The sequence below is a fragment of the Anolis sagrei genome, chromosome 3 (assembly GCF_037176765.1).
Source record: "Anolis sagrei isolate rAnoSag1 chromosome 3, rAnoSag1.mat, whole genome shotgun sequence".
Taxonomy (NCBI): Eukaryota; Metazoa; Chordata; class Lepidosauria; order Squamata; family Dactyloidae; genus Anolis; species Anolis sagrei.
Window position 1 is genome coordinate 207,134,017 of NC_090023.1, and position 15,437 is coordinate 207,149,453.

General features: G+C 37.5%; 1 protein-coding gene across 1 annotated transcript in view; it reads right to left on the reverse strand.

The window, feature by feature from the left end:
* Nucleotides 1-4,376: 4,376 nt before the first annotated feature.
* The window catches only part of PLEKHS1 (pleckstrin homology domain containing S1), a 30,061-nt gene continuing 19,000 nt past the window's right edge, over nt 4,377-15,437 (reverse strand). Inside the window, exons 14-18 of the mRNA XM_060766814.2 lie at nt 14,234-14,440; nt 12,639-12,740; nt 10,596-10,731; nt 7,090-7,176; nt 4,377-5,340 (exon numbers count right to left, since the gene is read on the reverse strand). Of these exons, the coding sequence (XP_060622797.2) occupies nt 7,108-7,176; nt 10,596-10,731; nt 12,639-12,740; nt 14,234-14,440 (514 nt within the window). The 3' untranslated portion in view covers nt 4,377-5,340; nt 7,090-7,107. The remainder of the gene's footprint in view (nt 5,341-7,089; nt 7,177-10,595; nt 10,732-12,638; nt 12,741-14,233; nt 14,441-15,437) is intronic.

A 15,437-nucleotide genomic window follows, 5' to 3' on the forward strand; every position in this document is an offset into this window, starting at 1 on the left:
ATAATTAATAAACTAAATGAATTTCAAGAGACTCATTTTGCAGCATAACTCATCATTAACATATCCTTACACAATGCATAGCACTAACTACAAGTGTCCGTTTCCCCACAATTTTCATTTCAGGGAGAGATGTTCTCACTAAATTTGGAAGAATTCTGTGCTAAGTGGATTTTTGGAATTGAAGCCAAAATATGGCAGCAGAAATTCACTAAGGCAATTGTGAAACCTAGAATGTGACTGTTTTGTGTTCACAATCCCTATATATTTCATAATTTAAGTGGTATAGTAGGCATGGGCAATCCAAGGTTCTAAGTGGTTCTAAAGTATTTACAAAACTAGGGGTTGCTGGTACTTGGCTTCTAAAGTGTTGCTAAACTTCTGGTGGTGAAAATTTTAGAACTCTAACAAAGCTTTCAAAATTTCATTATAAATGGCAGTTCCTCATTGGTTCTGTCATAAAAATCACCAATAACAAAATAATAATTAAATTTTCAAAGTTTTGTTAGAGTTCTGAAATTTTCACCACCAGAACTTTAGCAACACTTTAGAAGCAAAGCACCACCACCCTCTCGTTTTGTAAGTACTTTAGAACCATTTAGAACCATGGATTGCCCATGCCTACTCTATAGGGATTCTGAAAGTTCTCAAATTCTGACTTACTGAACAGCAGCCGCGTTCCCCTGCAACTGACTATTTAGTTTCAAGTACAGATCAAGCTCTGTATGTGGCATAAAGAAAACGCAATGATGAATGAGATCAAGTTTGTTCTGCCAGCATTTTCACAGGGTACAGATGGAATTTATTTGGTTATGGTACAAAGTATCATAACACTTGAAACCCTGACCCAAGAGACTTTAAAAAAAATCAGTTTATTTGGACTTTGGATACTTGAGGCAGTTTTGGAAGTCTAGAAAATTTCTAGGAATTTCTCCATATGTTCCAAATTCCATGTGAGAATTCCTAGAAATTTTGATTAAATAGTCCTCAATAACAGTGCTATTTGATTAAAATAGCACTGTTACTGAGACTTAACAGACATACACATTCAGATTAATATTTTTAAAAGGGGTATAAATCTGCTGTGGCTGCTGATATTGGAGTCAAATGCATTTGAAATTGATTGGTACATTTTGAAATCTTTGGCACATGTTACCCAGTTCAAAGAGCTGAGAATAACAAGGTCATAGTCCTTTTACCTTTGCATGTATGTATTTATTTAAGTTTGTAACCCATTTTCCATCCAAAAAATTCCAAGCCTTGCTAACAAATCATTAATTTGACAGTATCCTCTCCTCAAGCTTCCAATATAAATAAGACACGAAACATAAAGAAAAAGGGAATGGCAGTGGATTGAGGATCAAGTCCAATAGGTGCTGGCTGTTCTTCTCTTCCTCAGAGGCCAGAACATAGTTACCTGGAACTTGGAGCCAGGATCTCTTGCCATCTTCTGGGTCAAAGCACATAGCATCTATGCCTGGCTACTCTTTTTCTCCTTTAAAAGAAGGATCTCTTACTAGCTGTTTGGGACAAGTCTTGATGGAGCTGAAATGAGACCTCTCATGATGTAGAGGTAATTTCTGAAATACTCTAATAGCTCCACTTTCAGTAAGTAGTGAATCCTTTCTGGACACAAGTCAATACTTTGAAATCAATATCCACGGTGCTGAGCATATTCTTTTTTGGAGGGTGGAGGTCAGCACTTTGGTTAGTTCCTAAAAATTCAGATTGGAAATGGAATGGATTTATAACCCCACCGACACTGGAACCACTAGCCTTACAAATAAATAAACAACTATTTTTATTTAAAAAATAATATCGAAAATTTGTAATACACTTTAAAATACAGGTGTCTCTTACACCTACATTTTTCAATATTGTGTACTTTGAATGTTATTATGGTATTTATTTAATTATTAATTCCAAATTTCACCAGACCACTGAATGGCTTAAAATTGCCATTGCCTTAATGGACATAACTAACAAACCAGCAACAACTCATTTCTTACAGTTAAAAGCTGGAAAGCATAAAAAGTCTACAGTTACCTGACTTGAAATTTGCAAGCTTTAGCTTTATTTAAAACTATGTACAATCTTACAAGATGGATGGATGGCATCCTTGAAGTGACTGGCTTGACCTTGAAAGAGCTGGGGGTGGTGACAGCCGACAGGGCGCTCTGGGTGGGCTGGTTCATGAGGTCATGAAGAGTCGGAAACAATGAACGAATGAACAACCACCATCTTTCAAAGAACATACATTATCAAAAATGTAAGAGGAGGGAAAGAACTATATACAAGGAAAAGAAATATTCAGCCTCTGTCATTACTTTCTTTATTCTTGAATATATTTTATGATAAGCTGTCACAAATAATGATAGATTCTGAAAGCTTTGTCACCTCTTAATTCTTAATCAGTTCCCAATTCTTAATCTATGTCTTGATTTGTGTTATGTAGTGCCACCCCATCTGATGCTACGGCTCTGAGAACATCCTCGTAAACATAAAAATGTCTGTCTGCATTCTGAGTGGGTCACATATACCTTAAGTCAGACTTTCCACATATGCATTAAATATTGCTCATGCACCCTTTTTATTTTTAGCTCTTAAGTTCTATAAAACACTAGTACTTGGAATACACTTTAGATCAGCCAATCATGTGAGTATGTCAGACTGGAAGCACCTCCTGGACATTAATGGATTGTCTGCTCAAGCTTATTATTTGTTGTCTGCTTGGCCATCCTAGTTTTGCATCCCATGTGAGAGGATCAGTAGGTCTGATATTTCACTTGTACTCAACATGAACTCTGTCAGTTGCCCACTTATTACAATGTGTTGCATATAGGCAATCTTGGCAGCCTTTGGATATTTCCAGTGGTCCCAAAACACTTGTGTTGTTCTTAACAAATACATGTGGGTTCATTTTAAAAATACTGATTCTTGCCTTTTATAGTCCTATATGAGTATAGAATAGCCTTCTTCCATATAATGCTTTCTAAACATTCTGGACCACATATTCGCTATGGAACACAGGAATCCTCCCATGTTCCTGGCGCTGCCTCTTATGACAGTTCAATCTCACTTCAGGCACTGAGCCCCACTGGAAGTAGATCTGCATCATACTATGGGATCTGAGCTTGAAGTGAGGTCAAACCGTTATGGGACAGGCAATTTTGTCTGTGTGATGAGGTCATAGGTCTTCTACTATGGATTTGAACTTTGTGGAGGATTATCAACTTATTGTTCCAGGAAGGATACATTTCGCTACTAATTAATTTATCTATAGCTACTAGGCTTGTGTAATTTGGTTGGAAGGCAATCTGTTTTTGGTATCTGAATTTTGTTGGGTACCCAGATCCATTTTCGGGAGCCTCCTGAAAATCGGTTAATGGAAAAATCTGTTTTTGGCTAGGCAGCCAAAAGATCCTGGAAGATCTGACCCATTGGCAGGAATGGGGAACTTACAAGGCTAATATATTACAAGAATAAAAATAAAAATATATCTTATTATGAAGAAGAACATTTCTAAATAGCTTAACATGAAATAAGTGTAATTGTCAGTCCTAACTAAAGTGACAGTATTGTCGAAGGCTTTCATGGCTGGAATCACTAGGTTCTTGTGGGTTTTTTCGGGCTATAGAGCCATGTCCTAGAGGCATTTCTCCTGACGTTTCGCCTGCATCTATGGCAAGCATCCTCAGAGGTGTGAGGTCTGCCAGCCTTGCCTTCTCGGCCCGCCGTTCGGCAATGGCGCCCGGCGGTGCTCAGGGGAGAGGTTAGGGTTAGATGCAGGCGAAACGTCAGGAGAAATGCCTCTAGAACATGGCTCTATAGCCCGAAAAAACCCACAAGAACCTAAAGTGACAGTGTTACAAAGTTCCGATTGTTTCAGTAGATCTAGTCTACTTGGACCAAACAATTGGATTCATGGCAGATATTTTACCAGGACTCTCAAAAATAAAAGAGTACTTATTCGAAAAGTTTCTTATTGAGGTCTAAGTAAGTTGTTCACCTGACAGGAACCACAGGCTTGTTCAACTACTTCCATTTGGAAACTTGTTGTTATTGTGCGACTTCAATCCATTTATGATTTATGGTGGTCATAAGGAGATTTTCTTGGCAAGATTCTTGGCAAGGGGGATTTGCCTTTGTTTTCCTCTGAAACTGAAAGAGCGTGACTTGCCCAAAGTTACCCAGTGTATGAAATTTGCAAACAAACATAGAATCAACCCTATTAGAGTTCCCAGCCATGGTCATTGCTAACTCATGGGATTTCTAATGTTGGCAAGTGCTTGCTTATAAATCATCTAGAAATTATTTTCATCAAATGAAAAAAGGGTCATATGACCATTTGAAGACAACATATTTAATTTAGTGTGATCTTTCATGATTTATAAACAATACAATGCATTCTCAAACAAATGTCAGCTATCACGGGTTCTTTTTCCTTTGCTACTAAAATAAAATATCACTCCTTTGAAATTCATGATAAGATTATTTCAACAATAAATAGAAGTTTAAAAGATAATTTAAAAGATAGATAGTTTATTCACCCAGAGAGAGTTCGCCTCCAGCTTGGCTTTAATTTATATGTGCGTATGTGTTTTGCAACACATCTACAATCACCCCTTGGTTTTCACAGATTCTGCATCCATAGATTCAGCCAACCATGGTGCAAAAATATATTTTAAAAATATCCCCATAGCAATGCTTGATTTTGCCATGTGCCAAGCACTAGGCTGATGTGTAGTCATAACCTTCTGTAGCCTCCTGTCATGTCACAGGTTCTCAGGCTCCTTCCAGCATTCCTTTGAACTTCTCACCATTTTATATAAGGACATATTTTTACTACACCATTATGGGACTCGAGCATTCATGGATTTGGGTATCCTATCCACAGGGAATCAAACCCTAGCGGATGTCAGGAGTCCACTGAATTTGATACTGTATTGAGGCAATATAAATTAGATGCATGATAACAACATTAGACTCTGTTCCAGGAATAATGCAGGCTGGAGGGCTGAAGAAAGAGCATCAGTGACCAATACAGTCTTTTTCAGAAGGCCTTAGATGTGAATGCCTCTCCTCTACTATTTCTTTTGAATTTTTGTGAGGGAAGACCGTCTGTCTTAGTCTGATATGCTCCAATTGGTGCTTCAAGAAAAGAAGGGATTGCTTGTGAGATGAAATTTCTGTTGAAGATACAGCAAGGATGAACAGTATTATTATTAACAATATTCTTCAGGCACCACTGAAAACACTGTTGGCATAAAGTCCTTCATTGCCTCTCTTCTATGTGCAACCAGTCAAATCTATGTCAGACTGGCTCTATGTTCAGTGAAGATTCTGCAACAGAAAAAACAAAAGCAAAAATACAGTTGTGAAAACGGATCTTGCATTTTACAAAAACTTTAAAAATAACCCTGAAGGTCCAGATTTTTGCACTGGATTTCATAATTTGTTATGTTTTAGAACAGCAATCCCCAAAAATGGCTTCTGAACTTTGCTGTTTATGCAGAAATGAAATTCTTCAGTACCATTACCTAGTGTGTGGCATACTGTAGGGCCTTATCCAAACTCAACACGTCCCACTGTAAATGTTTTGACTAGCATGCCTTCATATAATTGACAGTACACTAAGACCCCCATAACTGCAGAACACATATCTGCACCCCTCTAGACATTTCCTAGATTCTCCAGGTGATCTATGGTATGATTACGCCAGATGCTACCAAAGAGTTATGCTGGAAGACCTAGCAAATTTCTAGAGAGGATAAATCTCAGTAACCAAGTCATTTAATAGTGTTTGATTTCAGACAACTGTGATCCAGCTGGGAATGTATCCCTTATGGATATGGAGATCTTAATATAAATATTTTCTGAGTACATATGAGAGTGGTCATTGACCTTTTCTATAGAGAAGCTACCTCTCTAAAGGTATTCTTTATTTTGTTGGCTATCCCATTCAAATCTAGTTTAAAAATCAAGACATAGAGGAAGGAAGAAGAGAAGTCTTGCTGCTACAGATCAATAGTTAAGGTTAAGAGATGAAGCAGGCACAGATGTACCTAAGTTTTTCCCACTTTAGGTTTGCCTATCAATTAACACATGGGAATTTTTATTTATGTTGCTACATAAAACAAGACATGCAGATCCAGTGATGTAGAAATGGCTCGTACTACACCCTATTAACATTCCTCATTTGGAAAGTGATTCAATTTCCAGTACATTTCTCTATGCATCAAGACTATTTAACCTGTCACTAGCTGGTAGTGATTCAGTTAGTTCTTAAAATATGACTTCCCTAAAGTTTAGAAATTAGTCGTTTTTTAATGTTTTTTTAAAAAAAAATAAGCAGTAGTTAATATACACAGGATTTTAAAAATGACAAATTATGTGTGTGTGGATTTTTTATTCATTTGTTTATTTACTATATTTTCGTTGCTATTGTCGTGTGCCTTCAAGTCATTTCCAACATAGGGTGAGTATGACTTGCCCAAGGATATCCAGTGAACCGTTGTCTGCATAACTATTAGGAGAAGTAAATCAAAGTGATAAATGGAAGGAGATGCAAGAGAACTCAATGGCCCATATGTTCCATGAATCTACCCTCTTTTCCACAAATATTACCCTGCAAAGGTTGAACTCCACTCCCCCCCCCCCCCATGGCCCTGCTACCCTGTACTATCATTTCCCTGTATTATGTTCTCCTGTATTATTAATGAGAGAGCATAGCAGTATCTTTTTTTTGTGTTACTAAGAATATATTAAAAAGGTTACAATAAAATACCAAGAAAAATAAACATCAACAAACACAGAATCATAATAAGGGGAAGCAAGGGGGGGGGGGGGGGGGAGAGAGAGAGAGAAGGAATAAAAGAGAAAAAAAAATTGCAGTATCTTTCAATTATATGGTAAGTGTAGATCCATATAATGCAGTTTGATGCAATTAAGCTGCATTATATGATGGTGTAGATGAGTTCTACAACTGCATGGCACTAAAAGAAGAATACATTAATTTAAGCCGTCTTTCCAGAGAAAATTGCATCTATTTACACTTAAATGGAACAGAGAAGGCTTGCCAGGCATACTTACCTTATGGTCTTTTCTTCCTTAGGGGCACTTGCATCCTGTGGCATGTAAAATTTCTGAATTTGGGAGACGATGTACGGTCAATTTTACCTTTAAAAATGAAGAATAAATTGTCACTATAGTTTATGCTTTTCTTTTTATTAGTAAGCAGGATGTAATAAATCCACATCTTTTCAAAACTGTCAGCCTTCTGCATCTTCAGGTTTCAGAGTGCTTGATTTTAACGTGATAGCTTATAATTGATGTTCTTTCACTGCCACATGCTTTAATATCATAAACCACCATGGGACCTCTACTGAGATAAGGGTGAGATATTAAATAAGTAAGTACATAAATGCATTTTCATCTGCCCGGATCACATGTAAAATAATGCTTGAGGGAGAGGTTTCTGTTTAGAAGGAACAAAAATACTTGAGAGAGAAATTTCCCCCTCCCTTCTACCACCTTTCTTTGCTTGAAGCTTTCTCATTACCAGCTCAGGTAAAACAGCAGAGCAAAACCTGCAGGCAGTTGTAGCTGCAGAAAATAGAGAACAAGGAAATTCCCCTATGTATTTTCCTTCACTCTCCAGAATTCTCGTATTGCAGATAACAAGAGACTGAAAGCTATTTCGAGTTAGAACTCTCATTTTCTGGGTCTGTATTCCCTTGATAACTTTGTCTGCCACTTTTAAAATTTATTTCTCAGTGCTCAATTGGAATGTTAAGTTACTACAATGCTAGAAGAATGGAGACTGGAGGAGAGTGGGAGAGTTTTTGTTTTGGGGAAGATGCCCTTATTTTGTCTCCCCTATACATATAACACTTTTGATAGGGCAAAAAATTGTTTTCCATAACAGATACCCATAACACAAAAGAAATGTTGTCCTCGCCTCCTTTTTACCTCTTTATTTTCATAGCACATTTGAATTTTTCCCCACTTTATGCCAAAACTGAGCAGATGGGAACAGAATATAGTTTTTTTCCCTTGTGTCAGGAGTAACTTGAGAAACTGCAAGTCACTTCTGGTGTGAAAGAATTGGCCATCTGCGAGGACACTGTCTGGATGCTCGGATGTTTTACCATCCTGTGGGAGGCTTTACCTCATGTCCCCATATGGGAAGCTGGAACTGACAGATGGGAACTCACCCCATCTCGTGGATTTGAACTGCCGACCTTCAGGTCAGCAGTTCACCTGACACAAGAGTTTAACCCATTGCGCCACCGCAGCTCCACATACAGAATACAGTGATGTGACTGGACTGCCATGCTTAACGTGGCATTGGCAGAAGTTAAAGTATATATAGGGTACTAGATCTCTTTCTCCCTATCAAATATAACAGTACTCTCTATCTTTCTATGAAGTGCTGTGATGAGCATTTTCATCAGTTGATGAAGAATTGGTTAGTGCGAATGAATTACACTCTGATAATTTTAGCAATGAGAGCTACCCAAACCAGCTGTCCTTTCCCACTAACTGAGTATTACCTATGTACAAGATGAGAGTAAAAAGGTTCATATACATGATAAAAGTCAAACCAAGTCCTTGTTTTTCAAGTTATACAGTATATTCAAAAGAGGCATGATTACTGATGCCAAACGGTAATTGGATGTAGCACAAAATAAATGCAAACATATGCAAAGCCAATTGTTTCAGCCAGTAGAGCCAACTACTTTACTATGGAATGAGCCTAAAAAATTCAAGCCACATTAAATGACTGTCAGTGACAAGGTATTTTGTGATATTAGCATGGGTTGTTAGTGTTATAAAGATTTTAAAAGCAATGAAAACATAGATGTATGATGGATAGAGAGATGGTGAGCAAGGTTTAAAAAAAAGATTTGGTAGTTGTGTCTAAAAAATAAAAGTGTCAGCCACAATGTTCCAGTTCCTCTCCATTTTGGTTGTGAATAGAATCTTTCTCTTTCTAATCTCTCAGGGCCCTTCCACACAGCCATATAACCCAAAATATCAAGGCAGATAATCCACAATATCTGCTTTGAACTGGGTTATCTGAGTCTGTATAATCCAGTTTAATGAGGATTTTATACAGCTGTGTGGAAGAGGCATCAGTTGATAATAGCAGGGAAAGTATTTTTCCACTCGTCGTGATTTTTCTTTGACTCTCCACCCTTCTGTTTTGCCCAATTCCTCACTATATCCATTGTGTTTTTAATTTTGTATTCCTTTGCTATTTCTCAGTAATTTAGCTGTCAACTGCGTGAACAATTTCCATCATCTTCACAAGTTCTGTAGTTATGTATATGTATCTTTTCATCAATGCAATAGATTATGCGGTATTGGAACTCTGTATAGGGCCCCATCTACATTGCCATAAAATGCAGTTTGAAGCTGCTTTATATGGTCAGTGTAAACTGCCTCAGACATCTCTCTCTCTCAGATGGCGCATTGTTTGCCAGCACTGTAAGGCTGATCCTCCTTCTCAAAAGTTAGAACGTTCATGAATATTCCATGAAGCCATTATTGTTCTGTTGATGCTTTTGTTTGCATGAAAGTCATTTAGACCATTTAAAGAAACTGGTTGGGTAAGCAGCCTTATGGCTCAGCAACATTTTCTTCCTTTTTGTTTTGCAGAGCTCAAGCTTTAAAAAGAGATATCACAGCTAAGTTCCAGTGAGGCTATGCTTACATAAAAACAAATCATTTACTACCTTGGGGCTAATGGTATTAATGGTAACACATCAAATGATTGGTCATATTTATGCCTGAAGATTGTGACTAGGCAAGCTTTAGGAATATTTATTCATTTATTTACTTACTACATTTATATCCCTCCCTTCGCACCCCGAAGGGTACTCAGAGCGGCCTTACAGATGGGCAGCAATTTGATGCCATTAAAATGCAGGCAATACAATAAACAAATACTTTAAAACCAAAAAGTTAAAACATATCAATATTAAAACCAATTATTAAAATCACACCATCTAAAATCGTAATCCACTATTCCATATTCTCATGTTGCACTAAAACTTGTTATCCAAAAGCTTGGTCCCATAACAACATTTTACTTTCTTCCTGAAGGTCAGGAGGGAGGGGGACTGCCCTAATTTTGTTGGGGAGGGAGTACCATAGATAAGGGGCCACCACTGAGAAGGCCCTGTCTTTCATCCCCACCAACTACACATGCAAAGGAGGCAGGACCGAGAGCAGAGCCTCCCAGAAGACGTTAACCTCCGAGGTGGATCATAGACATCTTTTTTGGACATCTTTTTACCAATGCCTAAACTAGTCACTGAACCAGCAGTATGTATTGGTTTGGCTGCAACTCTGGAGACCAGGGTTAGAATCCCTGTTTGGCCATGAAGACCCACTGGGAGACCTTGGGCCAGTCAAATTCTTTTGGCCTCAATGGCAAAGACAAACCCACTCAGAACAAAGCTTGCCAAGAAAACCCATGATAGATGCATGTTAAGACTGTCATAAGCTGGAATTGACTTGAAGGAACGCAACAATAAAACTAGTCATGGCTTCGCTCGATACTATTAACAAGTAGAACTAGTGGTCCTTACCTCTTTTCTTCTGGATCTGCTTGTGAACAAAGAAATCTCATCTATGTTCTTGACATGCATATCATTCACAGCCACTATGTAATCCCCTTGGTGGAAAAGACATCCTAAGTGATGTGGATCACTCCACTGGGAAACACTGTGGTGGACCAAAGACAAGATAACAACAAGCATGAACCATCATCCTACTCTTTGATGTGGAGGTTGTAAAAAATCTGGAGTCCTAGAACACCTGAAAGCCTGGCATTAAAAAATGCAGACAACTTGAATGAACCTGACAACTATCTAATCAAATCAATAAAAATTCAGATTATTTATAAGTGAGGATATGAAATTTGAGTACATTATTATGATCTTAGACTGCACTGCTGCATTTTATTATAAGATACAAAGTTTTGTCTCAGCCTCATATAGAGAAAAAAGAAAAATTATAAAAATGTTTGATTCTGAATCACTGGGACCGAGATGGGTGGAACAAGTGGTCACAGGAGGTCCCTTTTTGGTCCAGTGTCAGCTACATCAAATTTGCTCCTTTTCCCAAAACTGCATAATTAGGAGATGCCATGGTAGTGCTTTTAAGTCATATTTTTGCAAAAGACTAGTTAAAGCTAGATTTCTATTATTGTAACCAAAATCTTGTACTCCTTCCCCTTTGACAACAGCATTAAATTAACATAACACTGAGAACAGGTAGAAAAGGTAGATCTGGGAAGTAGCTGACAAGCAAACTAGTTATGACACAGAGCTCATGGATCAGGGTAACCACAATATTTATCAGTCTCTGTATGGCCTTCACTGAATTTTGTTTATATGGTATCTATTTTTTTAAAAAGGAGTAGAACTCAGTTACATGCACTACAGGATGCTTGACTAGAGATAACATGTCTACCTTAAAACTTCTATAGTTCTATCTATGCACTTATTTTTATTTTTCAGACTATCATGACTATTCTGATTCTTGGTGTTTTATGAACATAGTGAATAAATGCTGGAATGAGTTGTTAAAAGGAAGCTTATTTGCCTTAAGTTAGTTTATTTTTATCATATGGAGAAAGTGTGACATCTTGTGGTCTACAATGGCTGTATAGTTTATGTTGTTTGGCTTGTCAACTCCATCAAGCCAATATATATAAGAATAACATGCAACTGAAGAGTATACTAAGATCTAAACATACTGAAATTATTATTTCTCAGCTATTTAAAGCAGAATCTCCAATGTGTATGAACAAACACATTATTGTTCTTTGACAGACGTGTAGGGCTAGGATGAACAGATTTCTGATTTCAAAATATTCTATGTTTTTGAATATTCTGTCAATTGGAAGCAACTGCACAAAAGTGACTTCGAGTGCAGATACACCCAAATAATACATGCTTGACTTAGACATAATTTTCAATAGGATAGCTGATACCACAATTCTATCATACAAAATCAATTCCTTGTTTTTCCTCCTATACTTCTTGATTTCAGTAGCCCAATGATAGTCCCATACAGCCACATAATGCAACTAGAACTGGTATCCAAAACACTGATTCTGGCCCACATTGTGACCCAACAAGGACACTCTGAGACACTTTGGCAGCAGAAAGTCATCTCTACTGCTCAGTTTGGTACCACTGCCACCACCCCACCCTCACTGTCACTGCCAGCCATAGCAGCAACAGGGCAAGTGACCTCATGCAGTACTGTCTACCGTGTCATGGGGCCCAACTGCTACCCCCTTTTTCTTTTTCCAAGGCTATTTTGCCAGTTATCAAGGCTAGAGGCTTCTAAATCAAATGTTTAGCTCAATAAATGAATACATTGAAGCTGATTCTTGTGAAAGCATGTTCCACACTGAAAAGGCATTGTTGAAAACAAACCATGCATTTCTTCATCCAGACGTAATATCAATGGTTGATAAACGCACTTATTTAAGTTTCACTGAAGAACTTCAAAACACCATAAAAAACCACTATTAAAACAAAGATAAGTAATTGACCACCCACTCCAATAGAAATTCCACGTGACATCATGCAAATGAACAAAAACATAAGAAGTCTTACCATACATGCCCAGAAGCTTCTGTAAGTGTTACACAATTGATAAAATCACTCTGGGGAAAGAGAAGATCAACCTCTTGCATCTGATTGTCTTTTGTGATTTTACTGAAAGAGAAAATAAATTATTTTGCAAACCCAAATTGCATGGAGAATAAAATGGAGAACATGCTACTACAAGAGGCTATTAGTAACATTGCTTTCCTAAGTGAGGAAAATAGATACATAGTCACTTTCTCTGCCATAGCAGCATTATAGGTCTAGACAACTTTACTCCAATTGAGGCCCATTTCCCTCCCCCTCCCCTACACTTCTGTTCTATTTTTTAAAAAATGCATGTGAATCCTGATCTTTCAATATTGTAATTTAATCTATTAGATGCACCAAACCTGGAAAAGTTGTAACCTTATCTCCTGCTTGTAAACGACCCAAGGACAAATTTTGAGATCTAGCAGTCCATGACAGATCTCAGCTTCAAGCAAGAGCAATGAAATCAAATGGTTTTCTCCTTATTGCTTTTCCCAGAATTTGCAAAATAACAAACAAAAAATATGTTGGACAAAACCATCTTTGCAAATGCACGCATTCAAAGCAAGTATCTAAAGCCAGAACTATGGCCACAAAGACAAAAACAACCCATCTGATTTACCATTTTACTAGTCATTACAATAAAGCTACTCTTTCTCAACTTTTTGAATTTGCACTCTTTATAGAAATGTATAAAACTAGTTCCAAAAATGTGCAAAGACCTTTCTGAGCCCAACATAAAAGTTTCACCATTTTGCTGCAAGAACACAGCAGGATATTTTCTTGTTTACTTAATAAGGAGAAACGAAATTAAGATTTGCATGTCTCCCAACATTTTGGCATAGCTGTTAGTCATTTGTGTTATCACACTGCACCTTGAATGTTGAAGTTTAGCCACAAATGTGGGACAAGGAGCCTAGTACTAATATTAACAGCAGTCAATCTGCTACACAGTCCCTTTTATACTATTATAGCACATTATTATTCCAGTACAGAATTCTCAACCAGAGAGCTCTATGGCCTCACAAAACTATGCAGTATGCAGTCATGACAATAAAAGTGGAATCAAAGTACTATCATTGTAGTATGGAAGAGCCCCAGAACTCAGACAACACTGACATGAGTTATACACAAGCTAAATGGTTTTGAGGTTAAGAACATGCTTATAGAATAGTATGTATAGAAATTCCTCTTTCCTACCTAAACCAAATTATGGAAGAATCAAGAACCTGTTCTTTTACAAATTAAGTGAATAATGGTGCCTATGACAGCATCCCTGCTGGACACACAAACACCCCTTTATTCCCCACCCAGAAAACTCTAAATACCTGCCCTTTTCAAGGTCTACTTTGGTGAATTCAATATATCACATTGTTGTCAGTTAAAGATTAAATGTTTTTTACTGGTTCACACAACTGACCAAAACTTCAAAGTCTTGCCATTAAACACAAGGGTAATTATCACCTAGTGACTACAAAAAAGCAAAACTGATTGAAAAAGAAATGCTTTCCATGGGCTTTGGAGAAAATTAATGAAAAATCCAGATAAAAATGCATACTCAAAACATATCTTACCTAAGGATTATGGACAGCTGAACCACTGACAGAAATGATATTTTGGGCATTTTTCCTGGTTTGGCTTTCCTGGGTAATGGCGTTGGTTTCAGAGGACTGTCCTGTGCTACTTGTGGATTCACACTATTTTCTTTTACTGGAGGAATAGTTGGCAATGTAGTCCCTGCTGATGTAGGCTGAAAGTCTTCTTCTGCCATCAGTGGACAGCTAACAAAGTATGTCACAGGTAGAAAGGAATACATATAACAGTGTTCAACACATTGTAAAAAATATCCGGGAAGATAACTAAATTTGTACAAGTCATATTGTTATAGGGCCCTGGTCTGGACAAACATTCTGCACAAAATTGACATGCAGACAAATGGTGCATGCTCAGGCTTCAGCTCAAACCTTGAGCCTTGATCAGAAAACAATGTATGAGAAAACTGCATATTGACAGCAGCAAAATGGATGCAGCAAAATGAAGGCATTGCTCTCAAATAAGAATTCTGACTTACAAGGGAAATTGTCCTCAGTTCCAAAAATCAATATCATTATGATAACTTCATTATAGTTCCATTAAAACTTCAGTTGAGCTGCTAGAAATATAGTTTAGGCATCATATAACAACAGTGAAGACAAAGAGATCAAGAAAATGCTGACATAAGCAATATAAGAGTTTTAGATGTGAATGATTTTCAATATCACACTCTCAGCAATGCTAGAAGGTTAGTGACGAAAGGACAATTTCATAGTGGAAGGAACAGAATTTCCATTTGGGGAAAGCTATGTTCTCATTTTGTCTCCCTCCCTCGAACTACTCCTGTGCAGACAGTCCATATGTTTGCAGATTTTATAAGTGAAGATTGTGTGGCTAGTAATAGTAATGACCCAGACTAAAGCTAGCTGTTGTGTTTTCACAATGTGCATTCATATTAACTAGATATATACCTGCACAATGTTCTGAAGAGTTTTTTTTTTTGTTCTGGTGGCTACTCAAGCATAGGGAAGATCAATATGGCCCTAGTTGCTGCCTTTGAAAGGCATACAGATCCATTGGAACAATCAAAGCATTCCAATTTCAGTAACAGAAGCATTGTGTTTCTAATCTAGTTGACACAGTATGGCTTGTCTTACACTAGCCCACAGCCTGTCCCAGTGAAAGGGACTAAAGCAACACTACTGTAGGCATGTTCCAAGGCAAAGGGTACAAGTGTGGTGTGTG